At 40.6% G+C, this 21,228-nt stretch overlaps 3 protein-coding genes across 4 annotated transcripts; all 3 read left to right on the forward strand.

The window, feature by feature from the left end:
- The first annotated feature begins 1,164 nt into the window (after window positions 1–1,164).
- LOC144525605 (gamma-crystallin M3-like) lies at window positions 1,165–1,949 on the forward strand. Its single transcript, XM_078262582.1, has 3 exons — window positions 1,165–1,173; window positions 1,281–1,529; window positions 1,668–1,949. Exons 1-3 carry the CDS (start codon window positions 1,165–1,167, stop codon window positions 1,947–1,949), a joined length of 540 nt encoding a protein of 179 aa, XP_078118708.1.
- A 4,705-nt stretch (window positions 1,950–6,654) lies between these two features.
- On the forward strand, window positions 6,655–7,413 carry LOC144525606 (gamma-crystallin M3-like). The gene is made up of 3 exons (XM_078262583.1): window positions 6,655–6,669; window positions 6,797–7,039; window positions 7,135–7,413. The coding sequence occupies exons 1-3, from the start codon at window positions 6,655–6,657 to the stop codon at window positions 7,411–7,413; spliced, it is 537 nt and encodes a 178-aa protein (XP_078118709.1).
- Window positions 7,414–12,519: 5,106 nt separating this feature from the next.
- LOC144525603 (gamma-crystallin M3-like) lies at window positions 12,520–15,961 on the forward strand. Of its 2 annotated transcripts, none has more exons than XM_078262580.1 (3): window positions 12,520–12,549; window positions 15,283–15,525; window positions 15,686–15,961. In XM_078262580.1, the coding sequence occupies exons 1-3, from the start codon at window positions 12,520–12,522 to the stop codon at window positions 15,959–15,961; spliced, it is 549 nt and encodes a 182-aa protein (XP_078118706.1). The 2 variants fall into 2 exon arrangements, with proteins under 2 accessions (XP_078118706.1, XP_078118707.1); XM_078262581.1 differs by lacking the exon at window positions 12,520–12,549 and adding an exon at window positions 15,151–15,159.
- The last annotated feature ends 5,267 nt before the right edge of the window (window positions 15,962–21,228 follow it).

The following is a 21,228-nucleotide window of genomic DNA, read 5'->3' on the forward strand; positions in this document are numbered from 1 at the left end:
CTGCACCAACCGTGACATACATTACATTATTGGATCATTATAACTGATGTATTGATGTGTAAGTAGCATTTTACTGTTGTAGCTGGTTGAAGTGGAGGTAATTAACTATTTTATACACTTTTGGGTTGTTTTCATCTATAAAAATGTATCATACTTTATGGTAAAAGTACAATATTACATCAATCTGAAATGTAATGGAGTAGAAGTCTAAAGTAACAATAATAATAAATACTAATTCAAGTTTATTTATGTTTCACCTTTCATACAGGGCGTGTAGCTCAAAGTGCTTCACAGTAAAGTGAAGAAACAAGAGTAAATATGTGGCCGGGTTAGCTCAGTTGGTAAAGTAGGCGCACATATATAGAGGTTTGCTCTTCATTGTCATCTCTCCTCTCTTTCCCCTTTCATGTCTTCATCTGTCCTTTGAAAATAAAGGCCTTAAAAAAATATGCCCCCCCCCCTTCAAAAAAAAAAGGCAGCAAAAAGCAAGAACAGGTAAAATCAATATGTGAAAGATAGACATTTTAAATTGATTTGATGATTTTTTTTAAAAAGACACATATAACACAGCACAGCAGTAAATACATAGGCCGGATTTAAAAATCACAAGGAAAAAAAACAAGGCTCATTTCCATTGTGGCCCTCTAAGAACAATATAACATGTATAAGATAAGAATAAAACAAAGGAAGAGTGACAGTAAAAGGCAATGCTGAATAAATAAGTTTTTAATTGTCAATTAAAACGGTTCACGGAGCTTGCATCTCTTGTAGCCTTGGGTAGGGAGTTTCATAGCTATGGCGCATAGTTGAAAGTAACAGAAAAATTTAAATACTCCACGTAAGTGCCTCAAGTCTTGTCTTTAACTGCACTACGGCCATCACAGACGGCACAAAGGGACCCAGCTGATACATTTGCTGCTTTCACCCACCTGTGCCCCGTAGGAGTGCCTCTTCAGTTGGCATCGCACCAGATGCATACAGTCTAGAATAATAACTATTTACAGACCGATTTAACAAACATCATTGACCTGTATGGTACGCTGCTGAGTAAGATATTCAAAACAATGGCTCCATAGATCATTTCGCGATCATGGTGGGTATAAAAGTGACACAGTTGGGATGGGCAAAGTACCAGTGCAATCAGGGATAGGCCCGACCACCAAAATGGGCAAAGTAAGAGAGCATTCTTATGTTGTAATATAGCTTGATAAATAATTTGAACATGTCAGAGTATGTGCCACTGAAATTATTTTTTTTTAAATGTGCTGTTTTATTGCCAGATCATCTTCTACGAGGACAAGAACTTCCAGGGTCGCTCCTATGAGACCAGCAGCGACTGTGCCGAGCTGACCTCCTACCTGAGCCGCTGCAACTCCTGCAGGGTGGAGAGCGGCTGCTTCATGGTCTACGAACGTCCAAACTTCATGGGCCACCAGATGCTGGCGAGGAGGGGAGAGTACCCCGACAACCAGCGCCTGATGGGTATGACCATGAGTGACTGCATCCGTTCCAGCCGCATGATCCCCACGGTAGGAAGCGCTGTGTTGACTCATCCGGTTGAAGGCAGAAACCGAAGGCGTAAATACAAACTCTCCAACACAGCACAGAAGAAACAATTTTTTTTTATAATTAAGTGATCTCCTGTCTCTTCACGTGTCATTTTACAGCACAGAGGTCCATTTAGGATGAGGATCTACGAGAGGGAGAACTTCAGAGGTCAGATGAATGAGCTGACGGATGACTGCGACAACATCCAGGATCGTTTCCGCATGTCCGACTGCCAGTCTGCCCACGTGATGGACGGCCACTGGCTGATGTACGAGCAGCCCCAATACAGAGGCAGGATGCTGTACCTGAGGCCCGGAGAGTACAGGAGCATGAGAGACATGGGAATGGGTCCCATGGACATGAGGATCGGATCCATGCGACGTATCATGGACTCCTGTTAAAGAACAGAACAGGCTCGAGACTTGAAAATGTAATCAACAAATATTAAAAAAGAAGTTATCAATTTATCGAGTTTCAAAACGCCGGGCAGAAATTTTGGGCACAGATTAGACATCAGAGAAAGAAATTGCATTAATTATCAGCACCCAACTGTTCCAGTATGTCAAGGACAAACTGAGCTGTAGTGAATGCTGCTACTTTAATAACTGTATCTCATAGCCAAGTCAAGACTTCTTCTTCTTCTAACTATGAAATGTGTTATGTCATATTTGATGCACGTGACATTAAAATTGAATATCAAAAGGATAAAAAAAAGGTTGCTGTGAGATTTTCTACACGTTTCTTAAAAGACTGTAACTGCTTAAAATGTTGGATTGTTATCTTCACACAGAGAGCAAAAACTGTTTCAACATGCAAATGGCCATTTGTATATTGTTTTAAGACAGACTTATGAAACTGTGAACCTATCCTTTAATGGAACAGATTTATCAATAATATTATTTACTTACCTATGTTTTTCCGGTTAAGACCAGTCACCATGTCTAGTGTAAATTAGAGCTATAATCGGGCCCAACAAATCAGGTCTGTCTCTCCAAGCCCGAACCACAGCAGCAGTTTTGGGCCCGAGCCAGGGCTGGACTGGCCATCTGGCATACCGGGTATTTTCCCGGTGGGCTGACGCACTTTTGGGCTGAATTGCCAATATAATAGGCCTTTATTTATTTATTTTTATTTATTTATTTTGGCCGCGCCGGCAAATAAAGAACTGATAGTGGCCCATTGGTTAATTTTCTTTATTTGACCCAATCAAATCCAGGAAGCCCCTTCCCCACTCCCGACCCTGAGACATGAGCTGTGATAGTTATGCTTATGCTGGAAGTTCATTTTAACATCCACGTTAAAATGGACAAACGACCACCAAAGCGCAAGGGAGGTGCCGAGAAATTACAGGGAGAAAAAGATTAAGAATATACAGGCGGATGCCTCGAAATGTGCCAACATTTCTGACATGTTTGGGGCTGTAGTAGGTGCTTCAACATCAGCATTACCTGAATTAGAGGAAGGAGGAGAGGTGGCTGGCTATACAGAGAAGCAGAAACAACATCATGACAGGGAAGAAGCCGAGAGTGACCGTGACAGGGCCATGGGAGCGAGTGAGGAAAAGATGAAGAGAGAGTAGTTGATGACGTGGTAAGGAGTAGGCAAATTAACAGGGACTCTCAAGAAGGGACGGAGGATGTTTGTGTGTGTGTGTGTGTGTGTGTGTGTGTGTGTGTGTGTGTGTGTGTGTGTGTGTGTGTGTGTGTGTGTGTGTGTGTGTGCGCGCCTCACGTCATAACAACAACAAGCAGTTTGGCTGTAACATTAATGGGGCTGTCAGGTAACCTAACTGCTTAAGCTTACGTTGAAAATGCTAGCAGTTGGCCTGTTGGGTAGCTGAAAAGTCTGTGTGATCTATAAAATCAGTGTTGATACAAGAATCAGTGTTCCTTGAATTGCTTAATTAGCTAATGTTATTCAGTAGCATTGCAAAGCCAAAGTGCTCTTTTCCAGGGCATCTACTACTCTCAGCTTTATTGTAGCTTTTGGGAAGGGTTATGGTTATGGTTATTGTATTTAGCAGACACTTCTGTCCAAAGTGACAACATATGAATCTTACAATAGTTAAAATTAACAGTGAACTGTTTTTAAAAGTTGCTAAGCCAATATTAAGTCAAATAGTAATAATAACAATAACTGCAGGGACTGCAGATGTAAATTAGCCAAAGGCTAACTCTGGTGCAATGCATCAAATGGTCACATTTATGCTTTAATTGCACATTGTCCCTTATAAATAAATTGAAATTGAATTGATAATGGCAATACAATATCAAATATCAGTAATTTGAAGAAAAAAAAAACATAAATACACAAATTACTCTAAGTATTAATTAATTATGTCATTAAATATTAAGTGTAAGATCAACAGATAAGTCTTGAGACCCCTCTTGAAGTATCCAAAACTATCACATGAATGCAGAACACTAGGCAACTCATATAGAATGCACGTATATTTTAAGAGGACTGTCTGTAGTGAATGTGTCTGACCAATCACGATGGGTGTGGGCCGCCTGGGCCAAAAATGCCAGGGCTGATTTTTTGTCCCAGTCCAGCCCTGGCCCGAGCCCCGATTAAAAACGCGACTTTTGACAGTTTTTCTATGTAAAAGTGAATAGATATCCAGAAGATGGCGGTCACACACAGCGGTGCACAGCCCCATACATTATTCATGACAATACACAGACTAAAAACACTGGGAAATTTGTGCTAACCTGACCCAATTCAAGCTCGGGAGATTTTGGGAAGTTGCAGCCTGGCCAAATCGGGTTTGGGCAGAATCAAAGCTCTGCTGTGAATAAGGCCTATTGTCAGACCAACGCAATTCAGCTGGTGGCCTTTGTCGTCATACCAAACATATTCAATTAAAAATACCTTAACTGGCTTTTCTCATTGAAATGAGTTCACCATCACCCCACACGCATTTCAATATCCCTACATACAAAACCTTTCATTTGTTGATACAATGGAACACAATATGCAGAATAAACAAAAAAACAGAGGTAGACTGTATAAGTATTATATAGTAATGGTGTAGTATTATATAAATGCATACTTTAGAACAGAGTGCAATAGAAGAAATGACATAAAATAAATAGTCTATGAATACAGCACTGAGGAGGGAGTCTGTGCAGCTCTTAGTATTGGGTGTTTTATAAAGCCAATAATAGTTCACTGTCACACTTGTGTTGATACGAACTTCATTTAATATGACTAAAGGGAGTTGTTTGAATTAATGTCATTTTTTTTTTTTAAACGAGTTAAAAAAAAGTTAAGCAATCACATTTTTTCACTAAGCTTTGTTGTAACACTGAATGGGGCACATTTAGAGCAGGCACGACAATACATGGTTGCAGTTATCTATGAGGATCTGAATAAAAAATAATAAAAAAGGGGGGTGCAGACTCCCACAATATAATACAATGTGGCAACCCTTCATATCTTTCACATAGAAGTTCCTATAGCCTATGTAGCCTATACTTATACACTGCTTAATTATATTTAACGAGGTAATGAGTGACCGAAGGGTAGGTGACAGGGAAACAGAAGAGGTTTAGGAAGACTAGCAAGGAAGATAAAGGTCAGAAATCAATGTTCCTAGCCTGAGAGCCTGGGTAGCTCACCTGAGAGCAGGCGCCCATATATAGAGGTTTACTGCTCGACGCAGCGGCTGCAGGTTCAACTCCGCCCTGCGGCCCTTTGCTGCGTGTCATTCCCCCTTTCATGTCTTCAGCTGTCCTATATAAATAAAGGCCTCAAATGCCCAAATGATAATCTTAAAAAAAAGAAAAATTAAATCAATGATCCTGCACTGCTTAACAGTTTATGTTCTTATTCTCAGATTTATTTTATGTCTCTTTTATTTAGTATATACATATTCATTATTTATATCCTTTATTTAGAATTTTCTTTCCTTTCTCTTTTTAATTTGCTCATTTTTGATATTTCAATCTCAAAATACAACCGTACTATCAAACTACATATCTGCGATATCTGTGAATGTACATGAACATAATGACCAGTGACACAATATAGTGACATTTTCATTTTCTTTGGTTCAATCCTTTTACTTTTATCGATGACATGAATGAATAAAATAAATCCAACAAGAGGGCAAAGGTCAAGTTAGGTAACAATTTTTTATTTCATATAATTCTAATTTTTTTTTCTCTCTCTATTCATCTGTCCTTATGATGCTGCAACACCTGAATGTCCCCTCTAGGATTCATAAAGGCTCGTCTTATCTTATTTCCATCACTGTTTCACTGTAAAACAGCCCAACATCTGTCAATCAACCTCACCCACCAGCATCCAAAATTGGTTTAGGATCTTGAATCAGTCTGTTAATAGTGTAATGCAGTGCAGTCAAAGAAGAGTGTACTAAATGATCACAACTGTAAAAGTTCTGTCTCTATAAACTGTAACTTTGGTGTAGTTATCATATATTAAGTAAGCCACTAGAAGGTAACAGGTCAGTATCCCTACAGTAATGTTTAAGAGGCAACAAAGTACAAGATTAAACTCTAAATGTATAACACAACATATATAAATCAATATAGCCACTGCTGGAGTTATATCGTCATTGGTCAGATAATTATATAACATTTAATTTGCTGAAGTTTATTTGCAAAAACAGATCATTTAAAACTGAATGATTTCCCCTTCAGTGCACAATAAAACAAGATTACACACACATTAGACACATAAGAATAAAAACTGATTTTGCAAATGAACCCTTCTTTTGTTTTTTATATAAATTGATATTGAATTATATTTGTAAGAAAACATTTCTAATAATTTAGTAAGTGAAATATCTAGTACACTGTGAACGATAGGGATTATATTACAGTTGGAAGGTTCTCTTTATGTTAGACAATACTGCATGTATACAGTACATGCATTTCCACCAGAGTGGTATAGTGCTGGATAATAACCCTTTAGCGCCCTGACTGTTCAGTAGGCTTCTATTGCATGTTGCTGGATCAGGGATTTGCACAATAGAAGCCCTACATACTTTTTTCACATTGAGCAAGTATAAAAGTAACGGTTACCACCAACAGGAATACACAGCAGCCACAGCTCAGTCCTGACGACCAACCAAATAAAATCATGACCATGGGCAAGGTAGGTAATGGGAAGGATCCATCCATAAAAAAATCCATTTCATTCTCAAATTTAAAAAGCTCTTAATTAATTGTCATTGGACAGTGATTAAATAGCTTTTCGGATCTCACTGGAAATGTGCTTTCAGATCATCTTCTACGAGGACAGGAACTTCCAGGGTCGCCACTATGAGACCAGCAGTGACTGCCCTGAGCTGACCTCCTACCTGAGCAGGTGCCACTCCTGCAGGGTGGAGAGCGGCTGCTTCATGGTCTACGACCGCCCCAACTACATGGGAAACCAGTACTTCATGAGGAGGGGAGAGTACGCTGACTACATGAGCATGATGGGAATGTCAGACTGCATCAGGTCTTGCCGTACAATCCCCATGGTACAGTAGGATATTCATTCTCTAGATAATATTTCCTTCAGATATCTTTGAATGTTTTTCTGATCTTTTTCTTTCCTCAAATGTTTTCTCTACAGCATAGAGGATCCTACAAGATGAGGATCTATGAGAGGGAGAACTTCGGTGGTCAGATGCATGAGCTGAGCGACGACTGCGATAACATCCAGGACCGTTACCGTATGTCCGACTGCATGTCCTGCCACGTGATGGACGGCCACTGGCTGATGTACGAGCAGCCCCACTACAGAGGCAAGCAGATGTACCTGAGGCCCGGAGAGTACAGGAGCTTCAGGGACATGGGCATGAGCGGCATGAGGTTCATGAGCATGAGGCGTATCACTGATTCCTGCAACTAAATGTTTTACTAAATTCCACTAAATAAAATCTTTCCACTCTGCTATTTTGACTTTTTGTTTCACTGGTTGTTTTGGGGCCTGGGCATTACAGGAGGGGATGTCAATGAGGATGAGACGGTCATCAGTGGGTGTAAATGATCATGAGGCACATCCCTATATGTGGTTCAACTTTCATGCGTGTAAGAACTGCATAATAATAAAAATAAAATATAAAGTTAATAGGATCACATCCTTTTCTACTGTCTATATTTACATCTGCTATAACTGCTTCAAAAAAATGGTAGAGATCAGTTTTGCTAATATAATTTGACAAGAAGTTTGAAACGATTTTTCAGAAGCTGGGTGTTCGACAAAGTTCACAATGTAATGTCAGATTACTGTGGGCAGTCATACTCAGCATTTGAAAACAGTTCTATCTTCTGTGGAGTTATGTCTGTTTAAATGTAAAAAAAAATATATTTAATAAAAATATATGGATAATAGGGGACAGCTTGGTCCGAAGTGGGGAGGGGAGAGCCAAGGACACTTCTGCCTGGATGCCAGAGTCCACAGGTTCAAGATTAAGATCAAGATCAACGACATGGGGAAGATCAAGGGTGTGGAGCTCATCGCGACATTGAAGCAGGACCGGGAGTATCTCCACCAGAAGTTCCCGGGGATGCAGATCATCTTGTCCTCCATCACCGAGGGCTGCTTAGCCAGTGTATTAAACAGTATATTTGAGACACTTAAAAGCCACTATCAGAAAGGCTCTATCTCAACATTCCTAGAGACATGGAACCCTTTCCTAGAACTCGTTGACTCCCTCAGCTTATCTCCGGACTCGGAGGACTGAGCTCCTTCTGGACCGCTCCATTTGACGCCGGCTTTTTTTTTGTATGTTGCATGCCCTTTTTTGTGTGTGTTTGTCAGTGTGCATGGGTCAGTGTTGTGTGTTCCCGTCTGTTTTGGACCTGAACTGGGTTGGTTTGTGGGTGGGTATGGGACTTGTAGGGAAATTACCTGTGTCACCTGCTGTAAAATGTTTAACTTAAATAAATAAAGTTGGGGAAAAAAAGCCACTTTCAGGGGTAGTAATGCAAACAAATAAAGAGAGCGAACAGCCACTCTAATCACAAAGTTGTAACAATTTCTAAGGTTGTATTTTCCTTGAATAAAGCTCTTACTTTGTAAGCCTTTTTAAAAGTTTCTTTTAGTTCCTCTTCCCCCACAATTTCTGTTTGGTTGCTGTTCTCCAAAGTGTAACTGTTGATCTCTCTGCAAAAAACTTTTTCACACATTCACAAATATGTGCATGCATTTTCTTTCACATGCACACAAAAGGTGATGTGAAATTTCAGGCTGTGAAATTATTTTTATTTAATTAATTACAAGCTAAAAATATGAATGCCCCCTATTTGCTACCATAGATGCTGAGGTGGAGGTGAGATTGATTAAATGATGCTTTCTGTAAATAGTTAGCTGCTAAGATGAGCTCCTCAGCTTCTGAACACCCACACAGTTACTATGGCTGATTAGTCCCCTGCTTAGGTTGAAGGTGGGCCAGAGCTTTGATGAGAACGTATTGAGTCACAAATCTTCATCTGCCAATAAGAATGATAAATTGATCATTTGTCCTGCCCTAACAGGTGCAACAAAGCTAACAGGAGACTCAGGAAGATGCCAATCAATCAGTCTATACAGCCATACAATCAGGGGCGGTTCTACATTGAATTACACCCAGGGCAAGACCCTCTTCGAGCGCCCCCCCCCCTCCCCCCCCAACAACAAAAGTGAAAAAGAAAATTATATTTCTCAATTGCACAAATGCTTCATTAGAGCATTTGAAAAACACACTTAAGAGAATCCAGTTATTTAACTATTGCAATTACAACAGGAAACACACTTTTTAAGGTGAACAATCTCCACAATGAACACAATTCTGCACAAAATATGACAGTATAGGTTATCAGAATTTAAAATAAATATACACTATATCTGAGAACCAAGGAAAATAAGTTTTTTCCTAATCATATTTTTTGTGATTCCATACTTGTTTAGGGTTAAAAAAAAAAACATCTCACAATTTACACATTTTAATTTTAATTTTACAGCATGTCCACTGTAGTGGACAACATGATCTTTTGAGTACGAAAAGAGACAAAATTTGGTAGATATAAATTTTACCAGATTATAGAGTTTTATTAACCAAGAATACAGACATTTTGGGCTGTAGAGTGATCATTATCCAAGAAAACAGACATTTTGATTAGAAAATAGACAAATTTATCATTCTTGAATCCTTTTTCTTGCATTTTGCAAGGATATCTTTACTATTAAGTAGGGCTGTGAAACGATTAAAAAATGTAATCTAATTAATTACATACTCTGTGATTAATTAATCGAAATTAATCACATATATAATTGACGGTGCCTGAACTGAACTGAAAAAAAAAGGGTACTAAACTAAAAAACAGTTGGTGACATTAAAGAACGGCTTGTTTATTGCTAAGGCCATATGGTCAAAATGAAATGATTTAATAATAATGTATAACAATAACAATAACTTATTTCAGTAGTAAATTGCTGTTGAACCATCAGATGGGAAAAGGACATTTACAATAACTTCAAATGCACCACGAGGCTGTAGTTTACCAGTTTCATTGAACGCACCGTCTGTGTTGTTTCTGGCAGCTGCAGATTGTTACATCCCAGTGTTGAATCCTCTACAGTAAAACACAGTCACACTTTACACCGTTTAGCGTTAGCTGTCAGCATTTTAACCGTGTTTAATCCAGCTACTAGCTAGCGGTAGGCTAACGTTAGCTGCTGTCGAGTATTGTGTTAACTAGCATCACATGCAGCGGTGTTTGTGTTTCAGAGCATCAGAGAGAAGCACAGACATATCAGTGGCACCAGATTTCGGTAGCCAGGGTTGGCAGGAAGAAGATTTTTACAAGTAAATGTTCCAATTAATAATCTAGGCAGAACATTCTCGTCTCCCTCCTTCTTTTTACAGTCCAATGGTGGCTAGAACGGCTCCAGGTCAAACGTCAATATGGAATGGATTAATCTGTGTTATATTTTTGTTCTCAGATTAATTAATCAAAATGAACGCTTTGTTTTGATTAAGTATTCAATTGGACTCTAGTCTGCACATGTTGTAGGGTCATCTTGACACAAAGGAAGCCCAGGTAACCCAGATGCAAATCTGATATGAAGGAAAAAATTATAATAAATGATAGGTAATAACAGTTTAAATACTTAATGCAGTTGAATTTAAAATTGTTGAACTGCATCAAACATGCATGTTACTCCTGGCCCACAGAGGGCGACAGGTTTCCTGCTCATCCCTGTCTGTATCTGTGTCTGCATCTGTCCCTTCAACTGAGCCTTCTGCATCATCTTCCTCTTCTTCATCACCATCTTCTATCACTGGTTGAAACTCATCCTCATCTCTCTCATCATCTGACAACTCCAAAATCTGAATCTCTCTCAACTATTTGATAAATAATTCTTTCTGCTTCAGTTCTGTTTCCTACGACAATGTGGAGTCATTATTTACATGAAGATAGTCCTGATGTCCACTATAATTGACATTCATAAAATAGTACATTTTTCGAAAGACACATAATTTAGTTGCTATCAGAACTAAATATATGATTCCTAACACCTTAATGAACAAGAAAATATATGATTATCATAGAAACAAAACCATAGACAAAAAATATTTGACTCACCTCTCATCTTTCCATAAAATGTGCTTGTTCCTATGCAGTCCATTTTGGATTGAAAGATAGAAGCGGTTCCCAGCCTCCCAACCAATCAAATGACATATCACTGAAAAGCCCAGGATGTCCTCTGTACAGTACAGCATGAATTAAGAGACTTGCACAAAAGATTCCAAGGAGAGGGATGAAACTCCAATGTATGTGCCAACAATATATACAATAATAAAAAATGTAACAAGATTAATAAAGCGGTATACTCCTCATGAATCATAAAACAAGCTAGCTATATATATACACACACACACACATACATATATATATATATATATATTTTTTTATCATTTCAAGATGTCCTGTGCTTTAATTTGAGACTTTTTGTCTGCCTAAGCAGATAGAAAAGCTACAATTCTCGTTTAGAAAGTTTGCATGATGTGCAACGTTTATATAGGCTACTAATGCAGTCATACAGTAAAGCGTGCCTACGTCTTTTATTGTTGTAGTGTTTTGTCCACCACTCAGTTTTTGGCTCAGTTTTATCAAGGGGCAAAGTGTTTTAAGGGGAGTTGTGCTTACCGCAGGTTCTACCCTCACTCCCTCATCTCTCTCTCTCCTCCTGAGTCTCCTCACTGTGCATGCCACTGCTGCTGTCGCCGACACCACCACACTATCATCAGCCACGGGAGCTGATGAAGGTCCTGCTACTACCGAAAACATGTCTTTTTGCTTTTTTCTTTTATCTGAGCCGCTTGGGTAACTTTGTTTCATTTTCGCGTTTAGACCATTGACATAAAAGAAAGGTTTAGACTCGTCTTGCTCCGTCTCTGTGTACTTCCGAGTTCTCCTGTCACCGTGTGTTTATCTTTCGCGCCGGGCCCCGCACCTTTACGGACTAGTCCATTTCATTGTGAAAGTAGGGGGTGCAAGCAAGGCGCCTGCAGCTGCAAGGAGGGCGCCAATTTTCCAATTCCCCACATTGTGATACAGTGATTCCCCCCCCCCCCTTGTCCGACCTTTCCATTTGGGTGACCCACAGGTGAACTGTCCCCCGCGCGCCCCTCCCTTTTCCCCCTTCTCACACACAGCTTCTGTGCACAGCACAGCAAGCAGCGGTGCCTGCAGCTGCAGGGGGCGCCAATCTGCCAATTCCCCACATAGTGAAATGGTAGATAATAGAAAACTGCTTCACGGAGCAGAGGATTTTTTTTTTTCAAGTGCTCGTGGCGCCCCCCCCATGACTCATGATAAAATACCGCCCCGGGCTGCTGCCCGGGTTGCCCGTGCCAAAAACCGCCCCTGCATACAGTCCTGGAAAGAGGTCTTATCAACCAGATTAACTGAAAACGTGTGTGGGTGTTTGGAGCCATTTTCTGACGTGATTGTAGTTTCACTCACTGACATGAACAGCAATAACTTGAGTAATGGTTATGTTTAGCTTTGCAAACTTTGACTTTGAGTCCTTCAAAAGCGCTATACAAATTAAATGTATTATTATTATTATTATTATTATTATTATTATTATTATTCAAATAAATCACAGGCAGAAAAGAATAACGCTAGTGTGAGTCAGAGGTCCATTATGTGTTAAACTAAACACTACGGAAGTTGCAGTCCTGTAATAAAGTCTGTCTGTGTATAGGACTTGTGCCGATGAATGTATTTTGGGCATTGTGTGGAGGGGTAAAGAAAGTGGCACTAGTCATGTGGTTATATTACATTTTATTAATGACAGTTTCTTGCTAACAGAGTTTGTTCTCTCCTGAAAAGTGAAGTAACGTAACAAATGATTGTAACCCAAGCCGCAATTTTTTTTTAAACTCAACTAAGTAGTTTTTGTGCCTAAACGTAACCAAACTGTGACCGCTTTGCAAAGTTAATGACGTGTTTGAAACTGCGAATGTTATGTTCTGTTAGATATGAGCACGAAAAACGCTCCTGTGGGTCGTATTAGAGTGTAGGAATAAACAACCTATTTCATCGTATGGTTTGGAGGACTTGTTGTTCTATTTAATTAATTTATAATTTATACTTTTTATTGAACTGGCTTCTCTCCAACTACCAATCCACAATTCGTACTTTGGTTCCGTTTTTTTTTTTTTTTTGTCATTATGTCAATGGCCTCTTGTTGTTGTAGAAGATGATGCTACAAAAAACTAAAGCTGCAGTTATTTTCTCCAAAGATACATGTAGCTAAACGTCTCTGTGAACTTACCTAGAGAGTGGTGTTATGGGTAACCGTAGGCTCACAGAGGAGCCACTGCACACATCCCCCAAATCTCAACAATGCATTGTGCAGACGTGAACGTCAACCAAGCTGATTGGTTTGTACGACTAGTCTCGCATTGCCAGACCTTCTTCCACAACGCTGCGGAGGAGGGCCTGGCTAGTCCACACACCATTCTGGGATGGGAGAAAAACGTGCTCTGGTTAATGCCATTTCTTAACACCAATCACAATCGTCATGGGCGATACTAAGCGCCAGATGGAGCCACGGTGCTGCTGCAAAATAGTCTCAGGAAGGAACTTGTTTTGGTGGAACATGTGTATGTTCAAAAGTTGTTTAAGTCGTGCAACTGAAAAGTCAGATTGGACAGATAGTCTAGCTAGCTGTCTGGATTTACCCTGCAGAGATCTGAGGAGCAGTTAACCATAGTCCTTATAAATCCACCAGAGTTTAAAATTCCAACACAAAGAAAGCGGAAAGTAACAGACATCCGGCCAAAAAGAGGGAGATCAGGGGGAATTTTCTGCCGCACCGGAGCAATCCCGGAATTGGAACGTCGTGGATATAGACTGGCACAACTCCTGTCTGGAGGCAGGTTCAAAACGGAGATAAAAACAAACAAACATACAGGCATTGCAAACTAGCTTAGGCTATAAATTATGTGATATGTGGCTTTTTCATATGCTATATGCTTGTCCCTATACAAATAAAATAAATAAATAAAAACAGCCACGCAAACATATGACCCCCCTACATGTTTGTTTACATGCAGCCCGGAGTAGCATAATTCCAGTTTATGATTTCCAGGATTTCATCTTTAAACAGACCACCCTAATGCAAAGAGTTCATTGGACGTGCATTCAGAACAATGAGTATGTCGAGAAAGTGTAGCAGCACATTTGAAGATGTCTGCCTAAACTGGCTTTCATGTTCACTTCAAAAGGGCCATACTGGGTGCCTCAGAAATGTAATTTTCATCAACTTTACTGTAACTGTAATTTTAGGAAACAATTTCATAGTATGCTCTAGATTCCACAATAAATAAATAAATAACATTGAGAATATTTTTTCTATTTTTTTATTCAATATCATATCCTTTTAAATCTAATTGTCATAAACCCAAACCACAATCATGACACTCCATAACAATTTTCTTTCCCTTACATCAACTTAAGGGGAGTGTGTGGTTTTAGTTGATAGTTGATATTACCAGCCTTCAGGGGCAACCCACCCATACACACACACACACACACACACACACACACACCTATTTCAGATGACAATAAAATGATGCGCTTACCCACAAATTCAATTCCGTTAAATCAAATGATGGCTGTTGTGATTTGGTTTAAAAAAACCTTTTTCCCCTAAATATTTGGCTTTTGTAAAATGTAAGCTTACTGGCTCCTTTTGTTTTAGGGGAATCAAAAAGTGAGATCAAGCTATAATTTAATTAATTGTGGCTTTTGACTAGCCTATTAATATAGAATCAGTAGTTGTACTGTGCCACTTCCAGCAACAATTTTATACTGTATGCATAAGCAAAGTCCGAAGCCATTTTTTGAAAGAATTGTGCTCTGTTCTTGTTAAAGGAAAATTCTGTTTAGAGGTTGTGACCTTGTTGGTATATTGGTAAGCAAATCAAAACTATAGGCTTCTATAGTAGGTTGCTGGGTCAGGACTTTGAACAAAAGAGGGGCACACAGTCTTTGTCTCTGGCCAGGTATAAATGTAACTTGTTCAGACAGGCAGAGTGTCAGTTCAAAAACAGTTCTCTGAGAGATCTGAGGAATCACCGTAATCAACATGGGCAAGGTAGGAAAATATAATAGTATTAAAAAATAAAAAATAAAAATGAAATCACTGTTAATTTTTCTACAAATATTTAGGGGATATATGTAATTATGACTTTGTTAAAACCCTTCAATACTTTTTCAGATCATCTTCTACGAGGACAGGAACTTCCAGGGTCGTTCCTATGAGTGCATGAGCGACTGCTCTGACATGTCCTCCTACCTGAGCAGGTGCCAGTCCTGCAGGGTGGAGAGCGGCTGCTTCATGGTCTACGACCGTCCCAACTACATGGGAAACCAGTACTTCATGAGGAGGGGCGAGTACGCTGATTACATGAGCATGATGGGAATGAGCGGTGGTATCAGGTCTTGCCGTATGATCCCCATGGTAGGTACAAAACACACCCACTGTAAAAAGGTGACGTTTGAGTGATACCTTTTCAACTCTGGAAAAGCATGCATCATACTATGATTCTACTATGGATGACAACTCTCATAAAACATATTACTAAGACATTCATTTGTTTTTTGTTTTCTCCAAAAAACAGCACAGAGGTCAGTTCAGGATGAAGATCTATGAGAGGGAGAACTTCGGTGGTCAGAGTTATGAGCTGATGGACGACTGTGACAACATCATGGACCGTTACCGTATGAACGACTGCCAGTCCTGCCACGTGATGGACGGCCACTGGCTGATGTACGAGCAGCCCCACTACAGAGGCAGGATGATGTACATGAGGCCTGGAGAGTACAGGAGCTTCAGGGACATGGGCATGAGTGGCATGAGGTGGATGAGCATGAGGCGTATCATGGACATGTGCTAATTGTACATTTTGACTTCAATAAATTATGCAACTTTCTAAACTCTGGTGTGACTGTATTTAATTAAATCAGTATAACCTTTCTAGAAATGATCACTGACTACAAATATTTGACCATTAAATTGAAAGATGATTGTTAATTTGGCATTTAAATCCTCCACCATAATATCCACCATATAGTTCATGTCAAACATTTGGCCCATCCCACATGTGACTACAAGGTGCTTTATAATAAACTTAAAAAATACCGCAAGACATCTTTTGTTAAAGCTTTAGTGCATAACTTTTTTATAGTAATGAGGCTGCAAGCAACTGCGTGGAGGAGGGGTGGGGGTGGTGCATGATCATGGAAGGCTTGTCTCATTTTGATGAAACAGTGGTGTGGTCATTACTTAGAAGAGACAGAAACTATGCACTATAGCTTCAACATGTACAAAGCCAAAAGAAAGACATATAACACAGTATACTGTATACACATAATTTCAGGTAGCATTTGCTTACTGTATGTACAACATTTTAAAATAAATTGGGCACGAAATAGCAGAATAAAGAAACTAATTTACAATCATTTTTAACCATGCTAGCAGCATGGCTCTAGGGATGGCGATGTCGGCCTGTCTGTCGGGCAGTTGGTTCACCACTGTGATCCAGACTAAAATAACAATAAATAATCTCAATAATTTTTCTATTTGGTCAATACTTGTTTTAAGACCAAATAATTGCTAAACTAATTACATTCCCATCAGCCTCATCTGTAGTTTGAGTTTTGTGGTAATTAGCAAATGTGAGTATGCTAACAGGCTAAACTAGGTTTGTGAACATGGCAAACATTATACCTGCAAAACATTAACTTGTTAGTGTTGCCATTGTGAATATATTATGATGCCAACCTTAGTTTTTAGCTCAAAGCACTGTTGTGCTAAAGTACAGCCTCACAGAGCTATTAGCATGGCTGTAGACTCTTAGTCCTGCTATCCCAATAAAGACATTTTCTTTTTCCTCATCTCTCAGGCTAATTTAAGTGTTTCGTATGAGAATAGCCATCTTAGTCTTTGACCTGCATGTTTAAAAAAAAAATATATTTCTGCTTTTATCTTACTAAACATATTTCATGGTTCCGTTACATACAGTAAAAAATAATGGACAAAGCTTCCGGGTTTGAAAAGTAAAGCCAATGCGGAAGTTGCCTTAAACCTACATTTTATCTCATTTCCAGTAGGAGGCGACTCCATTGGTACCAAAAAGAAGTCTATGGGGAAATGACTGTTGCATCGCGTGACACAACTGACCCAAACACAGGACTAAGGTTCAACAAAAAAGTTTATTTGAAAAAATAAAGGAAAGGGTAAAGGAGAGGGGACTCAGGGAGGGCGGGGAGACCCAGGGCGAGGAAGCTGAGGAAGGGGCACTGGAAGTGGGGGTGCCGAGGAGCAGCAGAGGGGAAGGCTGGAAGCAGGCGTGGAGGCAAGGTGGCACAGGGAGCCGCGAGGAGGGGAGCGGGGAGACCGAGGGTGAGGAAGCCGAGTGTAGAAAGTTGATATGGGTTGATATGAGTCAATGATCACACCGAGTGTAAGCGACTGCATTTAATCCAAGTCTTCGATAACTGAGAGACAATACAGACCAGAGAGGAAGTGAACTACGCCACTGGGCATTCTGATTGGATAAGCCAACACAGTACGGTGGCTCATAATGAACAAACTGCATAAACATTTAACCAAATGATCTACACTGAGGAAGGAGCACTGGAAGCAGGGGAGCCGAGGAGCAGACGAGGGGAAGGCTGGAAGCAGGCGTGGAGGCAGAGTGGAGCAGGACGCCGCGAGAAGGGGACCGGTTGGTGAGGCCAGCTGACTGGAGACAGAATGATGGATGTAATAACTGCAGAGAATGGAAAAAACACAGAGAGTTAGGCAGGGGAACAGACACAGGGAAATATACAGGATTTCTGAAGAGCTTGGAGTTTGTATCACCGAGGTGGCAGAAACAACAATCAAGCGAAAACAGTGAGTGGATCCGGGGTTTAAATACTGTGCTTGATTGTAGCTGATGACTGGCAGGTGTGTACGGCTGGAGAGGTGATGGTGGGATGACGAACAGGTGTGTGTAATCAGCTGGCCGGCGCGGGCAGGAGGGGATGAGGGAAAAACAAAGGGCGGCTGCTAGCCAGCCGGGGTTCAGGGAGGCTGCTAGCCAGCCGGGGTTCAGGGGAGCTGCTAGCCATCCGGGACTCTGGGGAGCTGCTAGTCAGCCGGGACTCTGGGGGGCTGCTAGTCAGCCGGGACTCTGGGGGGCTGCACGCCAGCCGGGACTCTGGGGGGTCAGATGCATGGGTCAGCTCTGGGACACTAGATAGCTCGAGGACTCCGGACAGCCTGGGGACACTGGACAGCTCTGGGGCACTGGAAAGCTCGGGAACACTGGAAAGCTCAGGGACACTGGAAAGCTCGGGGACACCGGGGAGCTCAGCGACACTGGGGAGCTCAGGGACACTGGACAGTGCTGGGACACCAAACAGTGCTGGGACACCGGACAGTTCTGGGACACCGGAGAGCTCGGGGACACTGGAAAGCTCGGGGACACTGGAAAACACTCACTGGGGAGCTCAGGAGCTGGAAAGCTGCAAGTCAGTGGAGGTTCTGGAGAAGCAGGCTGGGATTATTTTAACACACTGACATTTGCTCTACTAAACGTCAGGTCTTTGGCAGGAAAATCATTTTTAATCAATGATTTTACTATTAAGCACAATCTTGATTTTATGTTTTTAACTGAAACCTGGTTGGAAAATAATAACAGTGAATAAGAAAGGAGGTGGAGTTGCCATTTTCTTTAATGTACGCAAATATCTTATGGAAATTTTGCTACTTTTGAATATGTGGCTCTTCAGCTAAGGTCCTCCCCTCGAGCTATATTTCTAAATATCTACAGGCCACCTAAATACTGTGCAACCATCTTCGATGACTTCACTGAACTGCTTTCTATAATCTGTATTAACTTTGACTGTGTAATTATTGCTGGTGATTTCAACATTCATGTTGACAACCCCCAGGATAGAGGGACAAAAGAACTGTGCTGTTTTTGAGAACTATGGACTGACTCAGCATGTGACGGAGCCCACGCACAATAAAGGGCACACTCTGGACTTGATTATCTCCAAGGGTCTGAACATTTCCAAAATTGTGGTGACTGATGTTGCTCTCTCTGATCATTCCTTTGTTTTCTTTAACGGCACTATCTCGGTGCACAAAAGTGTTCAAACAAAGGTAATCAGAAAACGCTACATCACTGAAAATCCCAGTGATTCATTCATTCAGCTTTTATCCTCCACACCCACTTTCTCTGGGGTCTCAGTCACTGAGCTTGTAGAAAATTTCAATTGTAAGATTACAAATGTTATTGATACCATGGCTCCCACTAGAGTTAAAGCTGTCTCTGGTAAGAAAAAATCTCCATGGAGAATTGCCACACTGGTAAGAACAGAAAAAAAGAGTGTCAAAAAGCTGAAAGTAGGTGGCGAAAAACTAATCTCCAGGTCCATTATGAAATCTATAGAGAGACTTCACATTTATAATTTGGAACTGAGGAATGCAAGGCGGTCCTTCTTCTCTGACATTATTGCTAGAAACAATAATAATTCACGTGCTTTGTTTGCTACCGCCGATAGGTTAACAAACCCTCTAGTACCAGTAGCATTTGAACTTTCAACAATCCACTTAGGCCTGCAATGACTTTGCCATCTTCTTCAGAGGCAAAATTCAGAAAATTTGACAAACAATCAGATTAAATCAATTTGACAAAGTCAATGCCTCCATATCAAATACAGGATATGTGTTGTCACAGTGTCCAGCTAAAACAAATTCCAATATGACACAATTTCATACGATCAACCACAAAAACCTGGAGGACATTATACAACATCTGAAAACCTCCTCCTGTTGCCTTGATATTCTACCAACGGGCGTTTTCAAAAATGTTTTAAGTTGTTTGGCTTCAGATCTTCTACAGATTGTAAACACGTCTCTTCTCTCAGGTATCTTCCCATAGGCCCTGCAGTCATTAAGCCACTCTTAAAAAATAACAATTTAGACACGTCACTAATGAGCAACTATAGGCTGATATCAAACCTTCCATTTATATTAAAATCATTGAAAAAGCGTTTTTTCAACAACTCATCCTTTTCTTGTCACTAAACAACAGTTTTGATGCCTTCCAGTCGGGTTTCCAACCACACCACAACACTGAGACGGCTCTTGTTAAAGTCTTTAATGACATCCACTTAAACACAGATAGTGGCAAAACATCAGTCTTAGTATTACTTGATCTCAGTGCTGCATTTGACACGGTTGACCATGACATATTGCTAGACCGATTGGAAAACTGGGTTGGCCTTTCTGACACAGTACTAAACTGGTTTGAATCCTATTTAAAGAATAGGGACTACTTTGTGTCTATAGGTAATTATGCATCTGAGCATACAACTATGACGTGTGGAGTTCCCCAAGGCTCCATTCTGGGGCCTCTTCTGTTAAACCAGACAGAGATGCAGCTGGTCAGTCTGCTCCCTAGTGCCTCTGTAGAAAATGGTGAGGATGGGAGGGAGAAGATGTGTTCTTCTCATCCGAGAGGCTGTGTTGAGGGACCCTGACAGACTGTCAGCTCCAACAATCGCTCCATTCACTTGGATGACATGTAGTAAGATAAGAAAGAGAGTCAGGATGGAAAGAATGATTGTCTCAAGGTTGGTTCACACAGATAGGAAAACAATGTTACAATTTACGATACAAATAAAACAGATGAGAGAGGCTTTCTTCAGAGTTCTCACAAAATGGAACGTAACATATTTACAACAGCAACTTTCCCTCTTAAGCATTTAGGTTGGTGACTTGAGGAATGGCTTGGGTGAGGACCGTACTAGCCTGCTGCATTCAAAGACGCTAGCAGCGTTGTTGTTTCTCCCCTCCGGCTTCCTTATACTCAGGCCTGGGTTTCTCTTTAAAAAATCCTTGGAACCAGTAATGACCTGGACTTTTATTCCATTGGCTTCTGCAAATTGGGCGGCAAGAATTTGTATCTCTGGTTTTCTCATAGCAAACCCTGTCTTGCTCAGATCCTTGATTAGGTCTGCTAGCTGGGCCTCATATTTTTGAGGAATGCAGGACTTGCTCCCAGCAATGTGCTTATAGCCCTCTACAACTCTCTGCACTCGCATCTGTAGTTGATTTTGGCATGTTCTAGGCCCTAGCCAAGAGCCTTAACTTTGGTGTAGCCCC

This window comes from Sander vitreus, chromosome 11 (assembly GCF_031162955.1).
Source record: "Sander vitreus isolate 19-12246 chromosome 11, sanVit1, whole genome shotgun sequence".
Classification (NCBI taxonomy): domain Eukaryota; kingdom Metazoa; phylum Chordata; class Actinopteri; order Perciformes; family Percidae; genus Sander; species Sander vitreus.

Coding starts and splice junctions, on each gene's coding strand:
- LOC144525603 (XM_078262580.1), top strand. CDS start 12,520: ATGAACAGCAATAACTTGAGTAATGGTTAT. Junction 12,550..15,282: donor ATAACTTGAGTAATGGTTAT/GTTTAGCTTTGC, acceptor ATACTTTTTCAG/ATCATCTTCTACGAGGACAG. Junction 15,526..15,685: donor CTTGCCGTATGATCCCCATG/GTAGGTACAAAA, acceptor TCCAAAAAACAG/CACAGAGGTCAGTTCAGGAT.
- LOC144525605 (XM_078262582.1), top strand. Junction 1,530..1,667: donor CCAGCCGCATGATCCCCACG/GTAGGAAGCGCT, acceptor GTCATTTTACAG/CACAGAGGTCCATTTAGGAT.
- LOC144525606 (XM_078262583.1), top strand. Junction 7,040..7,134: donor CTTGCCGTACAATCCCCATG/GTACAGTAGGAT, acceptor TTTTCTCTACAG/CATAGAGGATCCTACAAGAT.